The following is a 13369-nucleotide window of genomic DNA, read 5'->3' as shown; positions in this document are numbered from 1 at the left end:
AACAGTTTCTTAGAAATATTCATATTCTTGCTGGGCCTGAGGGAAACAGATGTCAGGGAGGGATCCAGAGTGCTTCTGTGGACATCTTTCCTGGCCTCTATCTATTTAATTATGCAATTGGGACAGACCGGATAGTCCTAGCATACGATGTGGTACACAGGCTTGCATCTAACTATCCATCTATCCATCCATCCACCCACCCACCCACCCACCCACACACATCAGCAGGACATGCATGTGTATTGGATATGTGCCGGTGTGTAAGGACAGGCTGTTTTTGTATTTGTTCAAGAGTTAATATGTTTATTGAAACATCGGAGGCTGTGAGCCTTGTGTTGTGTGTCTGACCTCCCTGAAACCTGACAGATAAGAACAAGGCCCATATGTTTTGTCACGTAACGCTGGTCCGCGGAGGGGGAGGATAGGTGGAGGCTTTTTGATGGCAGTGCCCAGCCGCCTCCCACTCTTAGAGGCCAGCCTTCCCGCTGGCCAAATCTGTCACCAATTTCCTCCTGCCCTCTTAAAGGAGGCCAGTGAAAGCTCTCTGAGCCAATAAAACAGGACAGGGAGAACGGAGGAGCAACATGCCATGCAGAGCCAAACATAGGGAGCAGGCAGCATCGCCAGCCTATGAACAGTAGGGATGGCTGGGCCCTCATCTAATTTCTACTGACTCCCCTGCCTCTCCTTCTGCTGCAGTGCTGGTTTAGATAAACTATTATTTTAGTTTGATGTTTATATGAATGACACCTGATGATGACTAAGATCTGTGATTATAGGAAACATTTGTGCCATTGGTACACAATGGCATGTGTTAAGACTTAGTCAGAGATTTGAGCTGGTACATTCAGTTGGTATTTAGCCATTTGGTAAAATTACTTTTGGCTTTGTACTTTGGAACACAGAGAGCATCTCACTCGTAGAGCTGATATTTTACTGATACATTTGAAATCTGCAAGAGGAGATTCCAGCACCTTGAAACTGTAAATGGACATACAGTAGTGATTGGTAAAAGTGGGTGAGAGAGAAAAAAAAGCAGGTTGAAAGGGGTTCCCGCTAAAACACATCCATGTAGTTTTCCTTTATTTCTAGCGAGGCAGGCTAACAATCCGCAGTATGTGCAAAACATGATCCTCTCCCCACCTTTTAATGTTTTAGTTATAAGACAGTGCTCTGATCCAGAAGTAGCAGTTATACTCACAGTTTCATTTGCTCTGTGCCCAACTGTCTTCCCCACTACACTTTGTGAAAAATGTTAAATTCATCCTATCCGCTGTTTCTAGCAGGGCTATCTTGATCTCGCAGGTGGAGGAGTCTCTTTTACCTCATGCTGCAACACTGCTTAATCTACACTCTCCTGTCTGCTATCTGTGCCTGTGTCTCTCTCTCTGTGCTGTGCTTTAACTTGGGGGAAAATAGCTTTGTCATTCACAAATGCACCAACGAGTACCTTGTATTCTGTATAAAACAGGAACTCTGGGATGTAGGGCAGACATTGGGATGCATTTTTTACTCAGAAATGAGTCCCTCATTGCTCATTTGTCTGCCTCAGCATAACGAGACATGGTGATAGTACTATGTCCTGAGGCATCTCTTTCTCTTTCCTGGCAGAGCAGCAACATCCCCCTAACGCACAGTGTAGGCAAGATGTAATTCGACAAGATAACTTGCCTGAGCCAGTTGTTGTCTCCCATGAGGAAATAAGGGGGGGACTATGGATCTGTCTCCGTATGTTCGTCACAGTCGATATCGCAGACACCACTGGTGAATGAGGCGTCTTTCCATGGAGATGGAGATCCGACATTTACAAAATTACACTGATTGGCCCAAGGGGGCGTGCCATAGTAATCAAATTAAAACTTTGAACAAGCATATCTCCAGTCCCGTTTGAGCTACATTCATGAAATGTTGTACATATATGCAGCCCCCGATGAAAAACATGTTTCCCATAAGGACCTATAAGCATTGCCCATTAACAATTTATTTGGATTTTGATGTGTGCTTGGGGTTATTGTCTTGCTGGAAGATCCACTTGCGGCCAACTTTAAGCCTCCTGGCAGAGGCATTTTTGACTAAAATATCCTGGTACTGGGTGAAGTTCATGATGCCACTGACCTTATCAATGGCCTCAGGACTAGTGGAAGCAAAATAGCCCCATAACATCAAAGATCCACCACCATATTTTACAGTAGATATGAGGTTATTTTCTGCTCATGCATTCTCATTTGGATACCAAACCCACCACTGGTGTGTGTGGTCAAAGAGCTCTATGTTCATGTCATCCAACAAATGCAAATGCCTTGAGTTCTCTAAACAGCATTAGCACTTGGATGGGAACTGGTGCTTTAGTCAGATGACATGAACATTGAGCTCATGACCAGAAAAGAACCCCATACCTACTTTAACATCTTTATCAAGGGTGTTAATAATTTCGGACCCCACTGTATATGCATCTCCTCATGAGAAACAAGCATCCCATAAGGACCTATAAGCTCTGCCCATAAAATGTTCCACAATTTAGACTTGTTGTCCCCCATGATTGTGAGGGGAATGTACACTCCCGTTTAAAAGTTTGGGATCACATAGAAATGTCCATGTTTTTGAAAGAAAAGCACTTTTTTTTTGCCCATTAAAATAACATAAAATTGATCAGAACTACAGTGTAGACATTGTAATGTTGTAAATTACTATTGTAGCTGGAAACGGCTGATTAGTAATGGAATATCTACATAGGCGTACATAGGCCCATTATCAGCATCCACCACTCCTGTGTTCCAATGGCATGTTGTGTTAGCTAATCCAAGTTTATCATTTTAAAAGGCAAATTGATCATTAGAAAATAATTTTGCAATTATGTTAGCATAGCTGAAAACTGGCCTTTAGAATAGTTAAGTATCTGGAGCATCAGCATTTGTGGGTTCGATTACAGGCTCAAAATGGCCAGAAACAAAGCATTTTCTTCTGAAACTTGTCAGTCTATTCATGTTCTGAGAAATTAAGGCTATACCATGCGAGAAATTGCCAAGAAACTGAAGATCTCGTACAATGCTGTGTACTACTCCCTTCACAGAACAATGCAAACTGGCTCTAACCAGAAAATAAAGAGGAGTGGAGGCCCCAGTGCACAACTGAGCAAGAGGACAAGTACATTAGAGTGTCTTGTTTGAGAAACAGACGCCTCACAAGTCCTCAACTGGCAGCTTCATTAAATAGTACCCGCAAAACACCAGTCTCACCAGTCTTTATAAATGGCTGCTACTCTTCCTTCCATATGATTTGATGACATTACATAACCGCCCAGTCTTTTTTCACAAAACTTTGCACAATGGTGTCTTAAATGTGGCTATGGCATGCTTGGCCCCAGAATTGTTACTTGCAGCTATATTATTTGATAACTGATATTCAGATTTAGACCAAAGAAGTTTAACACCATTTTGCAACAGCTCTGATGACATATCTTCATGTGAAATAAACACATTTCCCCACATGCCACTAAGGTTTTTGTCTTTGCTTTCTCCTGTAACACATCTCCCTATCAAGCAGTGGGGTCCGTTCTCTGACATCCCGTCCATTGTGAGCTATCAAGTTTTGATTTCCAGCGAGGGAAAAAATACTTCATTGTTTTTTTTCTCTCCTATTAATTCACGCAACATAAGTTGGAATAATTGTCACTAATTGCCCCATGGGGGGGTACTGCATCATTTATGGACGACATGTTTACTGTTGCCTTGTTTCTTTGTGCACTTGCTTTCATAGTTGAGCGATTTTTTGGGGACATTCTTTTGTCTTTGGCCCATCTACCGAAGCCCAGAGAGCCTAATTTTCAACCCGAGTTCACATATACAACACGTGAAAAGCATTGGGCCAGTAAGTATTTTATTTCATGTCAAGTCTGTGGACCTGAGTGACAAGCAGCCCTCTTTAGAGGCCATGATTGACCTGGGAAAATAGACTCTATGGCTATTTCTATAACCCCTGCCTCTGGGGCTCTGGTGACAACGATCTTTTCCTACCTTAACAAAGTGCTTTTTCTTGTTTAAGAGTACATGTGCCACAGTGGAATGGGATGGGGACATGTGCCTGCACTGGTGTTGTTTTAGTACAGCAGAACAGATATGTACTGTATGTAGCAAATAAAAACAGTACAGTTGTGTGTGGTAAAAAAAGTTTGTTTGCGGTGTTTGTTTGCAATCATCTATTCGTCGTTTAAACCGGGATAGTCAAGTCTTTAGGACATGGCTTCATTTCTTACCACATATGCCACTGGACTGGAATGAAGAACATTTCACAGTATTGTCCCCTTTCTATTACAAATGCATGCAGTAAATGACCAGATACACTACATACATAATTCAAGTCCATGATCATGGTAATCACATGAAAAGCAAAGGCTATATGACCTCTGGTTCTGCCAAGTTCTTTTAAAACAAAAGAAACCTTAACATGACTCCTAACCCATGAGCTCTCTCCTACGGGGGGCCTAGCCCAGGGAAAGGAAACTTAAAAGCGGTGAACTAGCTATGTATTCCAGGGTCAAAGCTCATCATATCTGTTCCTCACTGTTTTAGTCTGTAAAGTCATAGGAGTGCAGCATTCACTCGGCTTCCTACTTTAAGAGGAAATGACACCAAAACATCCAGCCTGGGCAGGAAGAGACTTACCACAGAGAAAATGAGAACATAAACCAACAGCTGGACATGATTTTAATGAAATCAGCACTCTTGCGACAACAGCAATTCCTCCTTAAACAACCATTACCAGCTGAGCAACCACGATATAAACTATGGTGAATCATAAGCTAAATGCTCTCAAGGGTTGCTGGGATTTCAAGGAATGCAGGTTTGTGATTGGACCAAAAAGATTATAGCGTTTTGTCAGCTATAAGCTATGCGGACCGGAAGATGCCCTAAAAAGCAGTCACTCAGCCCCCTCCTGCTGTGCTGGTATACGGAACAAATGGCGAGATCAAATTGAACATTTTGTAACCACACTGAAGTGGTTGACTCATCTTGTCAGTAGCCCACTGTGCTGTAAGTGGGTTAAAATGTTCTACAGGTGGAAAGGGCAAATTATCATTTACAACACGATCAAGCTAAAAACATAGTCAAAGACCTTCCCGGGGGAAAAAAAATACCTTGCTTTTGTACTCTCCTGCTCTAAGATGAGGCTAGATCTTTCTTTGCTCCTCTCTGCATTCTGTCTTTCCCTAAAGGTGATATTGAATGCTGATGCTAGCAACACTGGCAGCAGATGGCTTTTATTCCTTCTCAACAAAACCTAGTCATATAAGTTTGGTCTACCACTATTTATGCAACCGGTGTTAAAACCCAGCACTTAAAAGTGTTCAAATTCAACAGTTACTGCATACCTCGTAAAATGTGTGAATTGCTGGCATAAACAGCTCCAACAAAAGAACCACTGTAGTCAGATATAGTGAATGCCAAAAAAAGAGTAATATAGTTAACCTTTTCCCTACTTGATTTAAAAAAGATTTGTAAGCAGAAGCTACACCCTAAAGGATTGCACACTTTCTGAATATCAGTAAAGGTCACTAGAACTACTTTTAATTAAGTGCATAGGGACCTTTGTATCTGCAAGGTGACACTGTTTTAATACAGTAGCACTGCTTTGCCACCGTCCTCAGTCTTTGAATAACCATGCCATTGATTCCCATACTGTTTTTAATTTTCCCTATACCACAAGGTTTGATTTTGTCAATGCGCAGCACCAACCTTCCCGATGCTTGGATCTGGATGAGCCAAACCACAAAGCAGTGGGCGTCTGAGGCGACAGGGTGCTCCCCTGTCTGAGTGGACTTATACATTTGCATGTCCCTCAGGAAACAGATGGTGGGGAGAAGAGAGCAGGCAGTGTGCAGCCGTCTGCCCAGTGGCAAGGGGGTCCTCAACAACCTTAGATGACTCACGTGTTTGCCTGTTCACAATACTGCTAGCTAGCAGCTATCTGCTTGCCAATGGCCATCACAATCAATCTGTGTAATTGGTTTTGGGAAAGGAGCTAATTTGTTTATTATATGACTCATAGTCCTGGAAGTGACGCATATACTATAGCTGTCAGACTCATTCAAATGAAGGTTGATGTTTTTTCAGGGAATGGAAAGGAAGGCAAAAAGGTCACAGGTCAAATGTGGGGTTAAAAAGTATTTCAGAGAAAAATGTCAATGTACAGCAAGAGTTATTATAAGGGAATCTAATTGACCTGTTTACAATCAATGGTACAGGCATTGTACCATTGATCAGCTTGATGTGAGAAGATTCACAGAAAATGTGTTTTTAGCTCACATTGTACAGTATGGTGAATCAAGTACTCAGGAGACCAAGCATACAGAACTACCTCACACTAACTTTCCTTCCCTCCAACCAGATCACCTCCATTACGCTCCATAATGATCTGGTCGATGTAAACAACCACTTATGCCTTGTTAAATACAAGCTACAAATAAGATAACAAGCCTATACATTATTCAAGCTCTCTCCCACTCGCTTATCCTTCCAAAACAACCCATGATACATATTTTAGCTGGCAGAAGGCATGTATGGCCCATAGTAGGCCCGCTTACTTGCCTGTCAGTAAAGGCTAGAATCAGTGCGGGTCCTACTGGCACCCCAGGACCCACAACAATAACAGGACTCCATTAACGTGTGTTGGAGGGTAGAGGGAAAGGGACTAAGCATCCTATAAAAGTGCTCCATTGAATGTGTCTGACTCAATAGAGCTACATGAGGTGCTTGTTGGAGACGGAAGAAAAGTGGTTCGGTAAAAGCCCTGTTGTCTTGAGGACTGAGATATAAAGGTATGACTCTGTATGACTTGTAGATTCTGCTGTGAATGACAAAGCTGAGCTGGGCCCTATCCGAACGATTTCGATGGAGTACAATTACTTCAGTAGGCATTCACTTGTGATGGCTTAGTCATCTAGCATCAACAGGATGCTCATTGACAACGAAAAGCAAACTGAAGAGATGAAGCATGCAACACCCACTCTATAACACACATGATCAGTCCTGGAATTTTAAAGAGGATGTGTGCTGGAAGAGCACATGGTGGTGCTGGTGTGATTTCGGTAGTACCGCAGAATGTTTCTATTGGCAAGAGGTAGACTCAAGATTACAGAAGAGGGCCAGTAACCTGAGGGTAGCCACCCGCTTCAAATACCAGAGCCGACGGAAAACATTTGGTGAATGTGAGGGTTGCTTGCATCAGTATCGAAGGTGCTACAGCCGTTGTGCCCTTGAGCAAGGTACCTACAGTAGAAGCTTTCTTTTTTACAATCAAATCTATATTTTTTATGAAAATTATGTTATATGAAGGCTTCAGACAGCTTTTCTTTGTCATTTTAATTACCCAGTAAAAAAGTGTATCTTAGTTAGCATGAGCAAACCAGCATGAGCAAACCAAACTATGGAGCTCCTAGAGATAAACATACTTTGGTGCGAAAAGTGCAAATCAATCCCAGAACAACAGCAATGGACCATGTGAAGATGCTGGAGGAAACAGATACAAAAGTATATATATCCACAGTAAAACGAGTACTATATCGACGTAACCTGAAAGTCCGCTCAGCAAGGAAAAAGCCACTGCTCCAAAACCACCATAAACAAACAGACTATTGTTTGCAACTGCACATGAGGATTAAGATCGTACTTTTTGGAGAAATATCCTCTGGTCTGATGAAACAAAAATTGAACTGTTAGGCCATAATGACCATCGTTATGTTTGGAGGAAAAAGGGAGAGGCTTGCAAGCCGAAGAACACCATCTCAACCGTGAAGCATGGGAGTGGCAGCATCATGTTGTGGGGGTGATTTGCTGCAGGAGGGACTGGTGCACTTCACAAAATAGATGGCATCAGGACAGAAAAGTATGTGGATATATTGAAGCAACATCTCAAGACATCAGTCAGGAAGTTAAAGCTTGGTCGCAAATGGGTCTTCCAAATGGACAATGACCCCAAGCATACTTCCAAAGTTGTGGCAAAATGGCTTAAGGACAACAAAGTCAAGGTATTGGAGTGGCCATCACAATGCCCTGACCTCAATCCCATAGAAAATTTGTGGGCAGAACTGAAAAAGTGTGTGCGAGCAAGGAGGCCTACAAACCTGACTCAGTTACACCAGCTCTGTCAGGAGGAATGGGCCAAAATTCACCCAACTTATTGTGGGAAGCTTGTGGAAGGCTACCTGAAATGTTTTATGCAAGTTAAACCATTTAAAGGCAATGCTACCAAATACTAATTGAGTGTATGTAAACTTCTGAATTACTGGGAATGTGATGAAAGAAATAGAAGCTGAAATAAATCATTCTCTCTACTATTATTCTGACATTTCACATTCTTAAAATAAAGTGGTGATCCTAACTGACCTAAGACAGGGAATTTTTACTAGGATTAAATGTCAGGAATTGTGAAAAACTGAGTTTAAATGTATTTGGCTAAGGTGTATATAAACTTCCGACTTCAACTGTATGTCCAATAATTTTTTTTTTTTTTAAATTCTCAAAACCATTACATTTACATAAAAAATAGAGATGTGGTTGTAAAAATGAAAACTTCCTCTTTAACTAACTCCCACAATGCTTAGTGATGCTACTCTGTGTCTGACCCTGTGCTGCCTCCCGACTGTCATGTTTGTGTTTGAGGGATACTGAGAATTTCTCTGTAAATAGATAGCAGTGCTTGTATCCTTAGAATAAGAATGGAAGAATAGATATTTTACCATCCATTACAGAGAAAGGCTCAGTATTCTCAGAGTTAAACAGTTACCTTTCCATACACCAAGAACCATGTACAATACATACCTCATTGAGAATCTCTTGACACTGGGTGTAGTTGCCTTTCACGGCCCAGGACCCGTTGGAAAGGCATTCTCTGTACACATTGTCTGTGGAAATAAAGGGTTGAAAACCATGTTATGAAAGTTAGCAAACATGCACCATTTCTCCTTTCATACAAGCGACTAAAATTGACCTAAACCTTGAAAACTCAGATTCTGCAAAAACCACGCAGGGTGGCTGTAATTTATGCAGAGTGCTGATAGACTCGGACAGAGGACACACGATCCAGTCTTGACAATGTTGCACGCCAAACCCATTTCCAAATAAGTATTTGAACTCTTGACAGTGCTGCCACTTTTTTATGCTCTAAACAATCAAAAATACAACAAAGTGAAGCAAAGAAACCCCCCATAGCTGAGAGGTGTCTTTGTTTGAAGTCAGGTGCACATGCTACATGCACACAGTGGAGGCATGTGACACAAGAAGTAAGCAAGAGACAAACAGAGAAGCAAAGCCACAACTTCTAAAAGACTCTCTGCTGTGTTCCCAAGGTTGCGACAGAGTGTCGGAGACAGCAGAAGACAGATCAAAAGCAGTCATGCCTAGAGAGCTGCCCTGCGGTACACCACACTTTACATGTTTGACATTAGAGAAGCTTCCATTAAGCTAACCTAAAATAAAGACTGTCAGCTAACGCTCCACACCGAATGAACCATCATATTACCTGACAAACTGCAAGAAATTAAGCATCATGTCGTTACCCCAAGACAGGTCTAATTGGTTGTTCTTAACTTCTTATGGCTCAAATCCTGTTAACGGGCTTGATTTGACAACTTCCGGTGAAATGACAGGTCTAATTGGTTGTTCTTAAGCTGATTGACATAGAGTAGGTGGCATGCCATGCTCTCAATATGTTACATCATATGAATCCTACAGACAAATACAAAACATATCAAACGTAAGCATGACCTAAGGCCATAACATTTTGTATACTTCCTGCTATGCTCTCAACATGAGGATCTGTACAAACACGAAGTAATGGGATTGAAAAAAAAACATTTTGATAGACTTGGTGAATCATTACAAAAAGTATGGAAATAAGTATGAAATCCAAAACTATAATTAAAGGAGAGAAGTGTGATGACATGATATTTCAGTAATGACACTCTTGCTGTGGTATACACATTCCAAAAAAAAAGAATAAATATTTGACAATATCACAATTTTTCAAAATACAATTTTTTTGTTGTTGCAGGGGTTCTGTATTACAGTAGATAGTTACAACCGTGTTTGTCTACATGTACAGATACACAGTATACTGTTCGAGATGAATGTTTGCGGTTAAAAAACATTGCTGGTAAGTCATTGACATTCCGTTCATATCATGGTCTCTACTTGGCATTGTTGATTGATTTATCGACCACTATGTGTAATCTTTATTTAACTAGGCAAGGCAGTAGGCTGCATTGATTGCCCTGTTCTGATCAGTGGGAGTTGGGGGGTAATACAAACACTAATTAACACACTCTCATGCATTTATTGATCATTGACATCAACATTTTAACTTGCATAGTCTGTATCACTAAACACTAATACCCGTTGGACTAACCTATGCTTCTGTCCTACAGCTTAATTCTTTGTGGCTAGCATTACACCATGACTGTCTGCCAAGCGCACCACGATAGATGGTTGACAGTATTCATTATGTAATTAAGAATACACACGGTTCAATCTTTGAACTGGGTTGGAGGTTGGGTTGTACTGAACATATGGCATGCTATGGATATGACATACAGTACATACTGTGTGTGATAGAGAATGAGACAGTACAAATGCACACACACACACACACACACACACACACACACACACACACACACACACACACACACACACACACACACACACACACACACACACACTGCAGAATGCAAGGGATGGATGGTCTTCTGAAACAAACCGCTGACAATACATTTCTGCCCAACTTCTCTGGCCCTCCATGTGAATGATATCACTCTCCCACTTGAGTTGCCCCTATTGTGGGGTTCTGCTGTAGGGGGAATTGGGGAAGGCCTCAAATCAATACCTTTACGGCTGAGTAGCTATTATCATTGTGATTCAATCATTCCCACTGCAGCTGAGAGTGGCTGGTCCTGCACCGAGCAAGGACCTCTTCCTCACTCTACGCTGAACTTTGAGCTATAGTACACTTTCTCTGAAGGTGTAAGAATGCCATACTGCTGTCCATGGAAATAAGCTTTCTTGGAAAGATTGAGGCAAGGACATTGAACTTAGAGGAGAAGATTACATTTAGTCATGGATGAAAATATCCACAAAAACGATACTGTTTTAATCTTTTTGACTTTGAAAATCAATCACAGTGACCTTTTTCTAAGCCGCCCATCCCAAGGGTTTCTCTTCCTTTTAGCTTTGTTTGAAGATGAGGTCGCTAGGAATTAATGGTGCACCATGGGGAATAAGTGTGGCCCCTGTGTCTGGATCCCATCAAGCTATGATGTCCAGAATCAAGCCAATGTGACCTTGAACTCAGGCAAACTCACTCACAGCAACGCCCCTGCGGCTAAGGATTTACACCAATCAGTCCCTGGTATCGATCAAAACCCACTAATATCATAAATAAAAACTCCCAATAGAATGCTGGGGTTTGGTGGAGCGGCAACACTGCAGAGATCGGGATCCCAGGTCCGGAACTTCCTTCCTCAAGATAGAGTCTAGAAGGGTCAGTAAATTCCAGGTCTGGAATTTCTACACTTCATATCCTCCCTCATCTGTCTCCACCTCTCCTTCCAACTGTCTGAATAAGTATAAACATATAACAAATATAAAAAAGGAGGATGGAATTCCATTAATAAAAGTAGAACTCCAACTGAGAGCTAGACTTAAATTGGAAAGGAAGAGAGGGAAAGATTTAATGTCTGGATCTGCATTCTGCATTTTCCGACAGAGTCAATGTCTACCCTGTAGAAGAGGCTCCCATGTACCCCCTCCTGACTATAATTTAAACAATATAAAGGCCAGTGCAAAATCCAGACTTCCAGAAAATCAAGGAAACCACCTTGAGATGGTCCGACACCAATTTTCAATACACAGTAATTCCAAAGATCAATCATGCTTAAACTCCAATTATAAACACATACAGTTGACACATTACCATTTATTGACTTCGGGGTGCCTGTGATTTGCTACAGTCTCCTTCTCATTCAGTGTGATCTCATTCTCAATTTCCCTCTCTCTGCCCACCCGAACGCCACGGAGACCCCCATGGGTATTGGATACTCACCGTCAGCCTTCTAAGCTATAATTCATCTAAATCTAGCTGAATCCCATGGAAGCCCCCGCCAGAAGCTTAACATTCTCTCTCGCCCCCTCAAACGGGATGGGTTTGTTGTGTTCCGCTCTGATGCTCAGCCGTCGGAAGTCATCGCTACAGCCGGCACGTCTTAAGTGGGCTTAATCGACGAGCTGCCAGGCTATGTAGTAAGCATGGCAACGCAGAACAGCGAATACTGTCTACCATTATTTGAGGAATTATCTTTGTACAGGGAGAATATATCTGGTGAATATGAATGGGGTTCAATCTTCACCTTCTGAAGAGCTCTAGAAATTCTAAGAAGCAAGTGGGAAGCCCAGTTATACAGTTATCTGAACTGAACACCTACAGTCAGTAAACCCAGCCACAAAGGAGATAGATGTGAAGAATGATCAGGAGTCGGGGCCCAATTGAACGGTTTAATTCCAGACTACATCTAGGGGTGTGAAACACTAATATCAGGGATGAAACATCTAAAGCTGTATGAAACGATAAAACCAATGTAACCTATCTGGGAAGACAACTAAAGCTCTGAAATTATGATACAGCACCATGTATGAAGGAAACTTTGAGCAAAACGTTCTGCCAAACTTTCTGCCAAAGTTCTCCAGCTTCAGGCTGGCTTGTACCCTTCCATCATCCATGCTTGGGTTATCCATAATGACGAGTACACTGAGCCAAGAGAGAAGCAATTGGAGGGTAGTCAAGGACTTTGGCCATCAGTTGTCTCAGCTCTTCCCTCCAACTGTCTGTCTCCTAGCAGGTATAAGCTCCATTGGACACAGACGGTAATGTGACGAGTACAGTGCTAGTCGATCACTCTAGCTTGGACCAGAGGGACTAGGGAAGGACCCAAAACAGCTTCTGTTAAAGCCTGAGCAGATTAGGGGCAGACAGTGTTTCCGGATAGGATTTAGAGGTGGAATGCAACAGAGCAGTGACTGGAGAGTTGGGCTGAGTTGTTGAGGGGTGGGGGTGGTGGTGTACAAGGCTGGAGAACTCACTCTACTGACTGTCGATATAACAAGGGGGGAATACAGAGAGAGAGAGAGAGAGAGAGAGAGAGAGAGAGAGGTGTGTGTGTGTGTGTGTGTGTGTGTGTGTGTGTGTGTGTGTGTGTGTGTGTGTGTGTGTGTGTGTGTGTGTGTGTGTGTGTGTGTGTGTGTGTGTGTGTGTGTGTGTGTGTGAGAGAGAGACAGACAGACAGTATAGGCATCGCTGTAAGCCAAATGGACATGCTGACGGA

The 13369-nt window shown here is 42.2% G+C and overlaps 1 protein-coding gene across 1 annotated transcript in view; it reads right to left on the bottom strand.

Moving 5' to 3' along the window:
- The window catches only part of LOC106600876 (corticotropin-releasing factor receptor 1), a 183636-nt gene that overhangs the window by 70057 nt on the left and 100210 nt on the right, over positions 1-13369 (bottom strand). Inside the window, exon 5 of the mRNA XM_014192620.3 lies at positions 8817-8899. Coding sequence (XP_014048095.1) covers positions 8817-8899 — 83 coding nt within the window. The remainder of the gene's footprint in view (positions 1-8816; positions 8900-13369) is intronic.

The sequence above is a fragment of the Salmo salar genome, chromosome 03 (genome assembly GCF_965601325.2).
Source record: "Salmo salar chromosome 03, fSalSal1, whole genome shotgun sequence".
Lineage (NCBI taxonomy): Eukaryota > Metazoa > Chordata > Actinopteri > Salmoniformes > Salmonidae > Salmo > Salmo salar.
This window is presented reverse-complemented; position numbering and strand designations above follow the sequence as displayed.